General features: G+C 45.1%; 1 protein-coding gene and 1 long non-coding RNA gene across 3 annotated transcripts in view; both read left to right on the top strand.

Annotated features, from left to right (window-relative positions):
* LOC123502298 overlaps positions 1–5,028 on the top strand; it is a 7,222-nt gene extending 2,194 nt beyond the window's left edge. The window contains exons 2-3 of the long non-coding RNA XR_006673899.1: positions 3,248–3,543; positions 4,939–5,028. This is a non-coding gene — a long non-coding RNA (uncharacterized LOC123502298). The remainder of the gene's footprint in view (positions 1–3,247; positions 3,544–4,938) is intronic.
* A 43-nt stretch (positions 5,029–5,071) lies between these two features.
* On the top strand, positions 5,072–5,897 carry LOC123502278. Of its 2 annotated transcripts, none has more exons than XR_006673855.1 (2): positions 5,072–5,186; positions 5,502–5,897. XR_006673855.1 is itself a non-coding variant. In XM_045251501.1 (2 exons), the coding sequence occupies exons 1-2, from the start codon at positions 5,309–5,311 to the stop codon at positions 5,880–5,882; spliced, it is 453 nt and encodes a 150-aa protein (XP_045107436.1). In that variant the 5' UTR covers positions 5,193–5,308; the 3' UTR covers positions 5,883–5,897. The 2 variants fall into 2 exon arrangements, 1 of the variants encoding a protein (XP_045107436.1); XM_045251501.1 differs by lacking the exon at positions 5,072–5,186 and adding an exon at positions 5,193–5,380.
* Positions 5,898–16,435: the final 10,538 nt, after the last annotated feature.

Genomic DNA, 16,435 nt, shown 5'->3' on the forward strand with positions numbered 1-16,435 from the left:
TACTACTACTACTACTACTACTACTACAAAAACAATCTACTACTACTACTACTACTACTACTACTACTACTACTACTACTAATAATAATAATAATAATAATAATAATAATAATACCCATCCGTACCTACCCATAGGGCGTTGGCCATGTCTGCCGTGAGACTATGCCAAATCTCCAATAAAAACAAGCTACTCACTGTCCTGTAGTCATAGCATTATAAAAAAAAATATAACGTTCTCAGAACATTCAGAAACCTTAATTAAGTGGTAGATGATAAAGATAATTGTCATATACGAAAATAAATTAAGCTAGTTCATATACATGGACGGTGATGTGTCATAATTATCAGGTCAGGCGACGTTGCCACTCACGACCCAGGTGGAATTTCCCGTGGAGGTTGGGGGGGTGAGTCAGGTCGCCACGCACGTGTCGCTTCACTTCTCTGGTCATTACCATGGAAGGACCCCCTGACGCTTACCCGTTATACACTGTCTTGCGCAGCCAGACCAAGGCATTCACCACCATGGAAGGACCCCCTGACGCTTCCCCGTCATACACTGTCTTGCGCAGCCAGACCAAGGCATTCATATTCCGCCTTAATAGATATTTCTTGCAAGAGAAAGCAAATCGGGCAACACTCTTACCTTTGACTCAAGCAAGGAACCACTCAATATATTACTCTGTTTCTACTCGTATGTGCACTTATTTGACAAACATGTAAATTACTTGTCTCATTTTCATGTATATAACCAGAATCTTTATTGCATTTAATGTACTATATAGCTGCATAGGTATTTGGGTCTCTTCTGACTTCTTTTAGTGAAGTAGAGAACGATCATCACTCCGTTTTCTTTGAAGAAGGTACTGTTATAGCAGTGGCATCGTCGCACCCAAGAGGACCCACAATCTTTCTCCTACTACTACTACTACTACTACTACTACTACTACTACTACTACTACTACTACTACTACTACTACTACTATTACTACTTTCCGAGGCGTGAGTTACGTGATGACACGCACAGGAACTCGTCCTTACACGCACAAAACACGTTTAAAATTTGTGAAGGTGCCCCGCCCGTTGACGACTGTTGTGGTGGTGGTGGTGGTGGACGATAAGGCTTAATGTAGGCGCTCGCTGGACGCACGCTGCTCATCACGCACGCACTCACGTACGCACACTCATTCACACACGCTCATTCACACACACACACACACACACACCCGGTAGCTCAGTGGTTAGAGTGCTGGCTTCACAAGCCAGAGGACCGGGGTTCGATTCTCCGGCCGGGTGGAGATATTTGGGTGTGTCTCCTTTCACGTGTAGGTGCTGTTCACCTAGCAGTGAGTAGGTACGGGATGTAAATCGAGGAGTTGTGACCTTGTTGTCCCGGTGTGTGGTGTGTGCCTGGTCTCAGGCCTATCCGAAGATCGGAAATAATGAGCTCTGAGCTCGTTCCGTAGGGTAACGTCTGGCCGTCTCGTCAGAGACTGCAGCAGATCAAACAGTGAATTACATACACACACACACACACACACACACACACACACAGTTATCTCGTCTTCTTCAATGACACTCAACTGTTCCCTCACTTCTATAGACTGAACATCCTGGCTCTGTCATTTACTTCTACTAATCTAAACTGGGAATCTTCACACATCATCACATTAAAACAATATAAACACTCCCTATGAAATGAGGCGTCTTCAGTATTCTCCGCCAGTTTTCCTCTCCCCCCCTGCTGGTAACTCCCTCCAAGTCAGCAGTATAGGTAAGCTTCACATACATATATTGTCTTAGATAGGCTGGCTGTTCCTCTTACCTATCTTTCTTTTCTAACTGACTGTCCTCACCTTTACTCTCATCGCCTGATTGTTGTGGCATTAGTGATTGTTGTTGTGAGTGGTTGTTAGTGTTATTATTATTGTTATTATTATTATTATTGTTATTATTATTTATTGTACTACTACTACTACTACTACTACTACTACACTTATTATTTTATTTTATTTATTTATTTATTTATTTATTTATTATTTTATCATACTATACTACTACTACTACTACTACTACTATCATTATTTTATTTATCTATTTATTTATTTATTTAATATTATTATTTTACTACTACTACTACTATATATTATCACCATCATCATCATCATCATATCATTATCATCATCACTACAATCACCATTATCGGCGGTGTAATAATTCAAAGAAGCATAGGTCACCAGCTCCAGCCCTGCAGGTCATTAACTTGGTGACCTCCAAAGACCCTTGGTAATGTCAACAAAATGGTCTAACCGTGCACAAATCTCAAGGTAAAATGTGTCCCAGTACTGAAGGGGTTCATTAAGAGAGGTAGCTTAATGCCTCCTCGCTCCTGCCTAACTGCCTGACTGGCTAACAATCGCACCAGCTCCATCACCACTCTCGTTAATGGCCACAGTCTTCACTATCTTAATCCCCACGTAAGTTTGTGAAGCTGTATAAAGTCACCCAGTAGTAAGCGTAGAGCATGGATATCGTAATGTGTCACGGTACTGAAAGGGTTAGCTATCCATTCTTCTAACGTGTTGCATTTCCGTCTTTACAACTCAATTCAACTCAAGCTTCCTTAGAAAAGTGATCCGTTCATGATACGTTTTTACTAATTTTTTTTAATATTGATTCGTTGATTTGCAGGCAGGGTTCACTTGGAGAGAGAGAGAGAGAGAGAGAGAGAGAGAGAGAGAGAGAGAGAGAGAGATATAGAGAGAGAGAGAGAGTTAATTATTATATATTATACTCATTTCAGTTAATGATACTTTTTTTTTTTTTCGTTGATTTACAGGCAAGGTTCACTTGGAGAGAGAGAGAATATTATCTTTCATAATCAATTTTTCGTTAATGATACGTTTTTTTTTTATTCGTTAATTTACAGGCAGGGTTCACTTAGAGAGAGAGAGAGAGAGAGAGAGAGAGATATTATTATTATCATCTTATCATAATCATTTATTACGAAGGAAGCTTCAAACTGTTACAACATAATGATAAAAAAAAAATGGTGTATATTGTAAGTACTACACGGAAGGTGAGAATGCTTGATGAAACAAATTAATGCAATTGAGTGTGTGTAATGGTTGGTTTGGAAGGAGTTAAAGAGCGTGGCTAGTTTATATCCAGGTGGTGGACCAGTGGTTAGGTTCACTGGCAGCGTTTCATATGCTCGTTTGCCCTCAAGTTGCTCTTTCCTTATTGGCAGGTTGGGGCGGGGGGGTTGAGACAAGAACGAAGCAACGTCAGCAGTAGCTGGAACAGTATTAATCCAGACACCACGCTCGCTACATCTCTCCAGCCACCACGCCACCACCGACCCCTCGAGTGTACGCAGCCCAGTGTCCGTCTGTGTCTTGTCGTGGGCGTGACGTTCAGCAGCGGCAGGAACAGCAACGGGAAGCTTGATCTACGTGGGTCTTCGTGCGGCGAGGTGACGTGCCGCTGCTGTGAGATTATCGGACCACACCACAGCACAGCACAGCACAGCACAGAGGAGGAGAGGTTAGTGGTTTTTATGTAAATGAATAGTGTAGGTGTGAGGTGTTGGGTGTTGTGTGCGCGTTGACACTGCAGTGGTGATAGGAAATTGTTAGTCAGTAACTTGAAGGTTGTTAGGAATGTTGAATGATAAAGGATAACTGGGTATGTGTAGGATGTGCACTGCGTCTATTGGAAGGTTAATTGTACGATGTCTGTCTGTCAATGTAGGATTTATCGGGAACCATCGCTACGTGTGGATGTTAAATTTACTTGTAGTTGTCAATAAGGGCAGATGGTCGTTCATTCACTAGTGTGGTTAGAGTAACGTGGGTTCAGAATAGATTTGTGTAATGGCTGTAACAAGTGTAGTGTTTTCGTGGTCATTGTAGTTGTGTAGGAAGGAAGAATTACGCTTAACCTCTTCAGTACTGTGACGCATTTTCACCTTGAGATGTGTGTACGATTAGATTATTCTATTGATGTTACAAAGCGTGTATGGATGTCACAAGGTTTCTCAAGTTGTATAAAATCACCAAATAGTAACAGAAGGAATATGAAAACGCGTCTTGGTGCTGAAGGGATTAAACGGGTCGCGTTACTATAGAACTCCTTTAAGTAAGTTGTATTTGAGGCTAAAATGTTTCAGGTTAGTCATTGTGGTTCCCTCGTTATAGAATAGGTACCAGAATCGGCGAAAAGAATGAGTGGACAAGATTTCCTAACGTAACGAGGCTGGTGTTTCAAGGTACGTGCATTAGAAGCGAGATGTGGTAGCATAACGATAAGTTTGGGGATATAACCATGAAATTAGTTCTTGAAGTGGTAGGCTGGCGTAAATGGTTCGAGGTTCACGAGTGACGGTGGGAGGGTTTGTGTGTGTGGGGAGGTTTGTGTGTGGGAGGGTTGAGAATGGCTGGGAGGAATGAAGTGAGCGTGAATGGCTCGTGGCAAGAGGAGGCAGAGTGGGAACTAACTGAATGCAGTGTGATAAAATAGAAGACAGAAGGGATGGATGGTGTGGTGCGAGTGTTTGGCTGGGTTAGGGCACTGTGAAGACGTGTAACTGAGTAGAGACGAGTGAAAGGCTGGCTGAGGCAGTGGTTGAGTTTTAGGACAGACAGATGGGGAATAAAGTGTTTAGAGTGAGTTTGGGCACATTATGGATGGAAGTGAAGACGTGAAGGGAATGTGTGGTGTTGGTCATTTAGAGATAATTAGTGAAAAGATACTGCTGTTCATGTTTTTGTGATGGTATTGGTGGTGGTGGTGGTAAGAATACGTAGAATGAAGAGTGAAAGGCTGATTGAGGCAGTGAAGGAGTTTGCTTAGGGTAATCTTGCTTGTTAGCTGTAGGGATAATTAGTGAACAAGTAAACAAGGTACTGCTTTGTTCATGCTTATTCTTGTCCATTACAGGCGTTGACGATCCAAAGGCCTGACTCCACAGCGGTAATGAGCCTCGTCTACCTTGCACTTTGACGGACAACGCTCACTACCAACACTTCTGCCTCCGCCACCGCCGTAAGATTGCATCGCTGCCGCCGTTGAGGGAGAGGGAGATGGCTGGATGAGTGGGTGATAGAGGCGAGGCAGGTGTGGTGAGGCGGAGGATTGGAGACGAGAACCTACAGATGACGGCAGACACGGAAGATTCCACTAACCAGGTAGATGAATGTGTGGCAAGATTGGTTGTGTGGGTGTGGGGGAAGTTTGAGGGGGTTTGACGTGGTGTGGTTTACTGAGACTGGCGTGGGAGATGTGAGAATGAAGGGATGGGAGTGTCAGGATGAAGGGCCAGGATGCTACGTCACACGGGAGACGCTGGGAGGAGAACGAGGGAGAAGGGTGTAACTGGAGTGTAAGTGGAATAACGATCGAGGAGGGCGAGTGAGAGGCTGACTGAGGCAGTGAAGTGTGTATTGTAGGACAGTGTGGCGTGGTACATATGGAGATAATCAGTTAATTTTTCTCCATTACAGGAGTTGGTGATCCGAAGCCGTGACTGCAGCGATCCCGTGCGGCCTGCACCATCAGGGAAGGACTCTCTCTGGCTTCGCACTGCGCCTACATTGACCGTTGCCGCCGCTGCTACCGCTACTCGGAGGGGGCACTGCCTCGCATTGGGCCTTCACTGCCGTCCCGCTAATACACGTGTCGCCGTCGCAGCTACTGGCACTGAGGGACTTCGCCTCGCAGCGGCCTGGCAAACACCTGCTACACCACCACCACCACTAACTCCACCACCGCAGTCCAGAGATTCAGCTTCGCATAGCAGACATCCTCCTATTCAACGCTTGCTGCCACTACCACCTCATTATGGTGGTGTCACTGTACTTGGATCTGTTGTCACTACTGAATAATAATGTGTAAAGAAATCTTTTTGTTTCGGTAAATTTCCTTTCCTGGGAATATTTGTGGGTTTTGTTAAATTTCCTTTCCTGGGAATATTTGTGGGTTGTGGGTGGTTTCAGTGAGTAGTCGCCTCAAGCTGGCTTGGATCCGTCTGACACACCAATATTGCCTCCATTGACCACCACCTACACTCGCTCTAAACGATCACACCCCAGAAATAAAACGCGCTAGATTTGAAGCTTTTTCTATTTATTATCATAAGCAATACAAAAAGTGGTTGTTAGGAAATGAAACTAAAGCGAAAAAGTTACATGACATTGATCAATAACTTAATGTAAAAATGGTCCCAAAATACCATCTGGCTGAAAAATCTTCAAACGGTCTACATAAAATACAGCACTACTGGCCAAAAAAACTAAAATGGTAAAAATCTAGAAAAAATGGCAAAAAAAATGGCCAAAACGGGCCCTAAAAAAAAATCGTACTAAGTCGTAAAGTCGAAAATACTCTAAAGAGTCTCCGGAGATAAGGTGGATGCATATTGGAGCTAAAATTAAATACAAGAGTCTCCCTACACTTTTATTCAATTTTTGACATTATTACACATTGCCTGCAAAAAAAAAACCCACAAATATTTTCAACTGAATAAAACAATATATATACAAAGAATACAGAGAAAGTCTACACAAATTTTCAACTTAAAAATAAAAACTGAGTATAAAAAGTGAGCAAAATCCTATGGTGAAAAGTCTAGACAATAAATAGACAAATTTTCAACTTAACAGTATAAAAAAAATTGTCTACAATGATTTTCAACTTAATAATAAATAATATATAAAAGAATTTAAGTCTACAATAATTTTCAACTTAATATACAATAAATATTAACACCAATTTATAATATACAATAAATATTAACATGAATTTTCAACTTTGCAAAATTTTAAGAAATTTCAACTTCACAAATTATTTTTAAACAACTTTTCAAGTTAACAAATATTCAAAGATAAAGAGAGAGAGAGAGAGAGAGAGAGAGAGAGAGAGAGAGAGAGAGAGAGAGAGAGAGAGAGAGAGAGAGAGAGAGAGAGAGAGAGAGAGAGAGAGAGAGAGAGAGAGAGAGAGAGAGAGAGAGAGAGAGAGAGAGAGAGAGAGAGAGAGAGAGAGAGAGAGAGAGAGAGAGAGAGAGAGAGAGAGAGAGAGAGAGAGAGAGAGAGAGAGAGAGAGAGAGAGAGAGAGAGAGAGAGAGAGAGAGAGAGAGAGAGAGAGAGAGAGAGAGAGAGAGAGAGAGAGAGAGAGAGAGAGAGAGAGAGAGAGAGAGAGAGAGAGAGAGAGAGAGAGAGAGAGAGAGAGAGAGAGAGAGAGAGAGAGAGAGAGAGAGAGAGAGAGAGAGAGAGAGAGAGAGAGAGAGAGAGAGAGAGAGAGAGAGAGAGAGAGAGAGAGAGAGAGAGAGAGAGAGAGAGAGAGAGAGAGAGAGAGAGAGAGAGAGAGAGAGAGAGAGAGAGAGAGAGAGAGAGAGAGAGAGAGAGAGAGAGAGAGAGAGAGAGAGAGAGAGAGAGAGAGAAAGAGAGAGAGAGAGAGAGAGAGAGAGAGAGAGAAGAGAGAGAGAGAGAGAGAGAGAGAGAGAGAGAGAGAGAGAGAGAGAGAGAGAGAGAGAGAGAGAGAGAGAGAGAGAGAGAGAGAGAGAGAGAGAGAGAGAGAGAGAGAGAGAGAGAGAGAGAGAGAGAGAGAGAGAGAGAGAGAGAGCAATCAAAGTAAACAATCAAATAGTAATAATATACATGAAAACAACATTTTAAAACAACACACACATTAATCTTGTGCCCTCCATACACCCTTGCTAATGTCATTAAAATGGTCTAATGGTACACAAATCTCAAGGAAAAATGTGTCCCAGTACTGAAGGATTAAAATAGTGAAGGCTGTGGCCATTAATCCTTTGACCACCATAGACCCTTGCTAATATCAATAAAATGGTCTAATGGTACAAAAGTAAAATGTGTCCCAGTACTGAATTGATTAAAATAGTGAAGGCTGTAGCCATTAATCCTTTGACCACCATAGACCCTTGCTAATATCAATAAAATGGAGAGGTGTATGGAGATCACAAGATTAATGGCCACAGTCTTCACTATTTCAACCCCTTCAGTACTGGGACACATTTTACCCTGAGATCTGTGTACCATTAAACCATTTTATTGATATTAGGAAAAGTTTATAGACATCAGAAGGTTAATGGTCACAGTCTTCACTATTTTAACCCCTTCAGTACTGGGACACATTTTTACCTTGACATTTCTGTACCATTAGACCATTTTATTGACATTAGGAAAGGTCTACAGAGGTCAGAAGATTAACGGCCACATTCTTCATTATTTTAACCCCTTTAATACTGGGACATCTTGAGATTTTGTGTACCATTAGACCATTTTATTGACAGTAGGAAAGATCTATAGACGTCAGAAGACTAATGGCCACATTCTTCACTATTTTAACCCCTTCAACATTGAGACACATTTTACCTTGAAATTTGTGTACAATTAGACATTTTATTGACATCAGGAAAGGTCTATAGAGGGCAGAAGAATAATGGCAAGTCTTCACTATTTTAACCCCTTCAGTACTGGGACATATTTCTACCTTGAGATCTGCGTACCATTAGACCATTTTATTGACACTTGGAAAGATCTATTGAAGGCAGAAGATTAATGGCCATAATCTTCACTATTTTACCCCTTCAGTACTGGGACACATTTTTACCTTGAGATTTGTGTACCATTAGACCATTTTATTGACATTAGAAGGGTCTATGGAGGTGACAAGATTAATAGCCACAGTCTTCACTATTTAACCCCTTCAGTACTGGGACACATTTTTACCTTGAGATTTGTGTACCATTAGATCTTTTCATTGCCATTAAGAGAGAGAGAGAGAGAGAGAGAGAGAGAGAGAGAGAGAGAGAGAGAGAGAGAGAGAGAGAGAGAGAGAGAGAGAGAGAGAGAGAGAGAGAGAGAGAGAGAGAGAGAGAGAGAGAGAGAGAGAGAGAGAGAGAGAGAGAGAGAGAGAGAGAGAGGACAAGATTTCTATATTATTTACCGGAGAAACAGTCTTGAAAACCCTGCCAGTCATCTCTGTGGCCTTGGAAAATTGTCATAGAGAGAGAATAAAGAGTTTTGAAGAATGTTTTTACAGTTGTAAAGGCAGAATGACAAGATTTCTGTATTATTAAGTGGAGAAACAGTCTTGAAAACCCTGCCAGTCATCTGTGTGGCCTTGGAAAACAGTGGTGGTGAGAGAATAAGGGTATTTTATGGTTCCTGAGGCAGAGTGACATTTCTACAATATTAAGTGGAGAAACACTCATGAAAACCCTGCCAGTGATCTCTGTGGCCTTGGAAGGCGTGTTGTTGAGACAGCTAAGTGTTTGTGAATACAGGCCTTTGTCTGACACACAAGCAGCAACAATGCACATTCTTCATTCCTCTGAGTTCAGTAAGTGAAGGAGTGAGTGAGTGCTGAGTGAATCTCTTAACAAGCACACTGCATCTTTGTCCAGAGAATCCAACACTTGCTTCACAAACTCATGTGGGGGATTGAAATAGTGAAGACTGTGCCCATTAATCTTGTCACCTCCATACACCCTTCTTAACCCCTTCAGTACTGGGACACATTTTTACCTTGAGATTTGTGCACCATTAGACCATTTTATTGACATTATCGAAGGTCTATGAAGGTCACAAAATTAATGGCCACAGTCTTCACAATTTTCACCCCACATGAGTTTGTGAAGCTGTACAAAATCACCAAATAGTCACCACAAGGAATATGGAAATGTGTCATGGTACTGAAGGGGTTAATGTCAAAAAAAGGGTATTACCATAGCCAAACTTTCTTCAAATGCCCTCAAAAACATGCCAAATGGTCTTAAAATACCATAAAAACATGCCAAATGGTCTTAAAATACCATAAAAACATGCCAAATGGTCTTAAAATACCATAAAACATGCCAAATGGTCTTAAAATACCATAAAAACATGCCAAATGGTCTTAACATACCATAAAACATGCCAAATGGTCTTAAAATACATAAAACATGCCAAATGGTCTTAAAATACCATAAAACATGTCAAATGGTCTTAAAATACCATAAAAACATGTCAAATGGTCTTAAAATGTCCTTATAATTAAAAATGCCAAACTGCTAATCTATCCTAACTATTCTTCATGGCTCCAGGTGTTGTCTTGTACTCTGGGTGTTGCTGATGGCTGTAGGTGTTGTAGAAGGCTTGTGTTGTGTTGTGGCTTGTCTTGTCTTGGCTTGGTGGTGCAGTGTTCCAGCAGCAGTGTCTCTCCTTGGCAGCATTCAGGGACTTGACTTTCCTGTAATGAGAGGTGCACTGTTTACATTGAATCATATATAAAAGAATTAAAGTCTACATATATAAAAGAATTAGTCTACAATAATTTTCAACTTAATATACAATAAATATTAACATGAAAATACAACTTAACATAAAAGATCTGCGCTAATTTTCAACTTTGCAAAATTTTAAGAAATTTCAACTTCATAAATTATTTTTAAACAATTTTAAAAGTTAACAAATACTCAAAGATAAAAATGGAAAGAGAGAGAGAGAGAGAGAGAGAGAGAGAGAGAGAGAGAGAGAGAGAGAGAGAGAGAGAGAGAGAGAGAGAGAGAGAAAGAGAAGAAAGAGAAGAAAGAGAGAGAGAGAGAAAGAGAGAGAAAGAAAGAAAGAGAGAGAGAGAGAGAGAGAGAGAGAGAGAGAGAGAGAGAGAGAGAGAGAGAGAGAGAGAGAGAGAGAGAGAGAGAGAGAGAGAGAGAGAGAGAGAGAGAGAGAGAGAGAGAGAGAGAGAGAGAGAGAGAGAGAGAGAGAGAGAGAGAGAGAGAGAGAGAGAGAGAGAGAGAGAGAGAGAGAGAGAGAGAGAAAGAAAGAAAGAAAGAAAGAAAGAAAGAAAGAGAAAGAAAGAGAGAGAGAGAGAGAGAGAGAGAGAGAGAGAGAGAGAGAGAGAGAGAGAGAGAGAGACGTGGTAGCTCCGTGTTTTCGTGGTGTTACAGTGGTTTAACAAAGTGCAGTGTTGTGAAAATTTCAGTGCTTGAAGTGCTAAGTGTCCTGGTGTCCATGTAAAAAAGAGTGTTTGTACCCGTGCAGTGACCAAGACCCGGCCTGACCTGACGCGAGGCCTAAGGCAGCACACAGTTGCCAAATCTCTCAAGGTAGTTTTTAAACAACCTGTATCTCTCTCTCCGTGGCTGGTTTGGCTTGACTTGTGGGAGAGGTAGTTAGTGTCGTGTGTTTTGTGCGCCTGTGGGGAAGTGCTTTGTGTTCTGTGCCAGTGTTCAGTGTCTGTGTTCACGAGTGTGTTAGTGTCGCACGTGTCGTTTAGAACCAACACTCGTTGTCGCTCCCACACCTGGCTTCACAATTCCCAGGAATCACTTATCCTCTCCCTCAATGTCTAGCCCCGCCCATCGCCCCATAGCCAGGCGAGACTTGCCTGGCTACCAGCCACAGAATTGGTGTTGCGTTTGTGGCAAAGCAACACTTAAGACTCAACACGTGAGCTGTGACGAGGAAACCTGCCGTAACCTTTGTCACAACAGCTGCCTTGGGGATACGCCAGTCTTCAAGTGTAGCTACACGGAACAGCTACGACTCAAGCAAACATCCCGGACCCCGTCACCTACATCAGCGAGGAGACTGATACACCCCCAACGCCACTACCGGACGATAGTGGGGAGAGTCAGTGGGAGGGCTTGGAGAGGAGAGCTAGTTTCACTAGTTGAGAAGCTCACTGAGGAAGCCTCTCAACAAAACTGTGTGATTAAGTCCCTCCAGGACGACCGAGACTTGATCATACAGCACAGAGACGTGTTTGCTGCGGCTCTCAGAGTAGCAGACAGGCTGATAGCGTCAAAACAGCGCCAGACGCAAGTAGCCACACGCTCTCAGGCAGTCAGCGCCCACGCAGAGTCAATTGACGAACACTGGGAGGTGGTTTGTCAGGACTCTGAGAGGTGGAGGACGTGGTGGAGCTCGGATAAACCGCAACAGATCCGGTACGCAGCTGTTTTCTCAACTTCCACCTTCCTTCGCCTGCCCGGGAAACAACGACCGCTCCGCCTACCTCCACTGCTTCCACCGCCACACAGAGCGACTGTGACACCTCCCCAGCGTCTACTGTCACTCCTTCTGCCACACAGAGTGACTGCTCGGTACTCACTACCACGTCTACCGCCACACAGAGCAGCAGGGACTCTTCCTCCATAAACACAGCGAACGGAGTAGATCGCGGTGCCTCTGTTCGCCCACGAACCTCTCCTCAGACCACTTCAGGAGATTGGAGAAAAAGAAAACTAAGAGGAAGTGCAGCAGGACGCGAGGAAGGTGTCCAGCGAAGGACTGAGGACTCACCAGGCCACCAAGCAGACACAAAAGCGAGCCAAGGCAAAAGTGTGTGAGTACTGCTCACGGAAAGGACACACTTCTGCTACTTGCCACGCCAGAACTGACGATTTACGTCAGGAGCGTCTCCTACAGCGGCTCCTTACGGTGGAAAGACACACAGCCACACCCTTCCCACCTGCAGCGCCTCAGCCCGCCCACCACCTCACTTCATTTCAGTCCTTACCACAACCTCGCCCACTCCTTCCTCAGCCTGGTATCTGGAATCAGAGCCAGGGGCGGCAGTGGACCACTCCTCTTCACCAGTACCAGCAGTCGGCCGCGGACCCTAACCACCACCTCGGACTAGCAGGCCTCGCTCACTACCATCCCTCACCATGGTACAGCCAGCTTGCCCCGCCGCCAACTAAAGGTCGTCTCTAGCAACGTCCGTGGTCTCCGGACTAACCTTGCAGACTTATACCACAACTGTGTGCAACGACACAATGCAGACGTTGTTGTGGTGACAGAGACATGGCTGAACAGTGAGGTGGAGCCCACGTATGGCAGGATGCAGGGCTTCACCCACTGGGTGAGGAGGGACCGACAGGAGCGAACAGGAGGTGGAGTGGCTGTCTGCTTCAAGGAAGGAATGCAGGCCCAGCTACTCGACATAGACACGCCTCCACTGATGGAGATGATGTACTTCCGAGTAACGCTGGCAGACCGCTCAGCCCTCCTGCTGTGTGCCCTGTATCGCCCCCCGCGACAAGGGCCTGACTCACTCCTGTACCTGACTGAGACTTTAGACAACCTGATGATGGCACACAGCTGCAGCCACGTGCTGATTGTGGGGGATCTCAATCACCACCTGGAAAGAGACGCCTACGAGAATCTCCTGGAGGTGCAGGGTCTGACAGATCATGTCACCTTCCCACACATGAACGAGGAGGGACATTAGACCCTGTCATCTCAGACTACCAGGAGGACAAGCTTCAGTGTCATCAGCTGGGGCTCGTGGGCAGCTCTGATCATCACGCTGTACTGACACAGCTGGAAGTGGGCGTGGCTCAGGACGAGGCCACCACCCGCACCATCTGGCTGTGGAACAAAGCAGACTGGGCTTCCCTGCGCCGCGACCTGACCCACACCCATGGGCCACTCTGCTACAGGGAGGAGCAGAGAGTGAAGCACTTGCACTCACCTCTCACCTTCTCGCCCTCCAGAGACGCCACGTCCCACACAGGAATACACCACCAGACCGACGGATCAGCCATGGTTTGGCTACCGTTGCCGTGTTGCTGCTGAGGCAAAGTATGCTGCCTGGCTCCGCTACAAGAGGAACCCGACTCGGCGCAACAAGGACTTGCATAGGGCTGCATGCAGGAGGATGGTGGTAACCAGCAAGTGGGCCTTAAAAAAGTGGGAGGAAAGCCTGCGCCGGAAACTGTGTGGCACTGGCGTAGGAAACAAAACTTGGTGGTCCCTTGTTAAGGACAAACAGGAACTGGCCACCAAGAATCCATCCCTCCCTCAGCAAGCAGGACGGTACTGTCGCCACCAGCAGTAAGGAGAGGGCACAGTTGCTGGCTTCCTTGTTTGCTGGAAAAATGAAGGTGGGAATCCACAGCAGCCACCGCCTCAGCTGGTCCAGCAATGTGAGAAGACTGTCACCATGGTGGAGGTGACGCATCAGCAGGTGAAGCGATTATTGCGGGGCTGGACACACAGAAAGCCACCGGCCCTGATGACATCAGCCCGCACCTGCTGAAGCGATGCTCCCAGGAACTGGCTGCCCCTCTCACCCAAGTCTTCACAACTTGTGTACGGAAAACGTCTGGCCTTCAGTGTGGAAGGAGGCTCGAGTAGTTCCGTACACAAAAAAAACTCCAGGACGGACCCAAAAAACTACAGACCCATATCCCTGTTGTCAGTGGTGGGTAAAGTGTTTGAGAGGGTCGTGGCAGAGGTGGTGTGTAGCCATCTCAAGGACAATGCCCTCCTCTCAGACCAACAGTTTGGGTTCAGACCTGGAAGGTCAACCTCCGACCTAATGATGCTTCTCACCAGGCATTGGCAGGACGCCCTCGACGACGGCAAGGACACTATAGTGGTTGCTTTGGACATAGCTGGAGCTTTTGATAAAGTATGGCACAACGGATTACTAGAAAAGCTTCGTGCTAAAGGCATCCAGGGTGGCTTGCTACGACTCTTGGGAAATTACCTGCAGGACAGAAGCCTCAAGGTGGTTGTCAACGGGCAAACATCTGAGTCCCTGCCTGTGGAGGCATCAGTGCCACAGGGTTCAATTCTTGGCCCACTCCTGTGGAATATCTACGTGGATGATCTTCTCCAGCTACTGCCAGGAGTCATGGCCTATGCTGATGACTGCACCCTCTCCTATACCTATCCACGCCAGGACAGTGGGCGGGCTGCTGAGGCCATCAATCAGCAGCTACGAGTGATAAAGGAGTGGGGTGCTCGCTGGCAAGTGACATTCGCGCCGGAGAAGACACAGGCAATGGTTGTCTCTCGGTCCCCAGCCGCCATGGCAGCAATGGCAGGAAAGTTGTCTTTTGGCGCTGCTGCTCTCCCACTCAAGATGACGTCAAGATACTTGGAGTGGAGGTGGATCGAGGGCTGAGGTTTGACAGCCATGTCAAAACCATTGCCAAGAAAGCCTCTCACAGGATCTCCGCTCTCAGAAGGATCGCCAGTTTCCTCGACAGGAAGGGAGACTGCTGCTGTACAAGGCACAGGTGCGGCCCCACCTTGAGTACGCAGCTCTCTCCTGGATGTCCTGTGCCGCCACACACAGAAGGAGACTGGACAGCATCCAACGCCGCGCCATACGGCTAGTAGATGCTGCAATACCACCTCACCCAGAGCCTGAGCGTCCTCTTGATTCACTGGAACACCGCAGAGATGTGGCGGCGATCGTAGTGTTCCATAAGGCACAGGTGCAAAGAGTGCCACATCTGGCAGGGCTGCGTCATCCTCTGAGAGTCACCGCACGGAGCACGAGAACGGTGCTCAATGGTGGTGACGCCGTAGAGGTGCCGCGATCCCACGGGTGTCAGCATCAACGCACCTTCGCAGGACGCGTCTCCAGGATGTGGAACTTGTTCACGGCCGCGGTGCCTCACGTCCAGGAGATGAACACACACAGTGTCAAACTGATGGCACATAAGTGGAGACAGACACTGCCAACTCCTCTGACACTCTTTGTGACGTGACACTCAGTGTAGTGCAGTGCGTGAATAGTGCTAGTGAAGTGAAAAGAACAGTGCTCCATTTACATGCTGACCATCTTGTATATTATCTATTTTTAAGTCTTGTAAATATTGTAGAGAAATAGATTGTAGTACCCTTAGAATAGGTAGCACACGACAGTGCGCCTTTGGGTACATGTTCTTCTGTATAAATTATGTTTAAATAAAAAAAAAAAAAAAAAAGAGAGAGAGAGAGAGAGAGAGAGAGAGAGAGAGAGAGAGAGAGAGAGAGAGAGAGAGAGAGAGAGAGAGAGAGAGAGAGAGAGAGAGAGAGAGAGAGAGAGAGAGAGAGAGAGAGAGAGAGAGAGAGAGAGAGAGAGAGAGAGAGAGACCTTCAGTACTGGGACACATTTTACCCTGAGATCTGTGTACCATTAAACCATTTTATTGATATTAGGAAAAGTTTATAGACATCAGAAGGTTAATGGTCACAGTCTTCACTATTTTAACCCCTTCAGTACTGGGACACATTTTACCTTGACATTTCTGTACCATTAGACCATTTTATTGACATTAGGAAAGGTCTACAGAGATCAGAAGATTAACTGCCACATTCTTCATTATTTTAACCCCTTTAATACTGGGACATCTTGAGATTTTGTGTACCATTAGATCATTTTATTGACAGTAGGAAAGATCTATAGACGTCAGAAGACTAATGGCCACATTCTTCACTATTTTAACCCCTTCAACATTGACACACATTTTTACCTTGAAATTTGTGTACAATTAGACATTTTATTGACATCAGGAAAGGTCTATAGATGGCAGAAGAATAATGGCAAGTCTTCACTATTTTAACCCCTTCAGTACTGGGACACATTTCTACCTTGAGATCTGCATACCATTAGACCATTTTATTGACATTTGGAAAGATCTATTGAAGGC

Source organism: Portunus trituberculatus, chromosome 11 (genome assembly GCF_017591435.1).
Source record: "Portunus trituberculatus isolate SZX2019 chromosome 11, ASM1759143v1, whole genome shotgun sequence".
Classification (NCBI taxonomy): Eukaryota; Metazoa; Arthropoda; class Malacostraca; order Decapoda; family Portunidae; genus Portunus; species Portunus trituberculatus.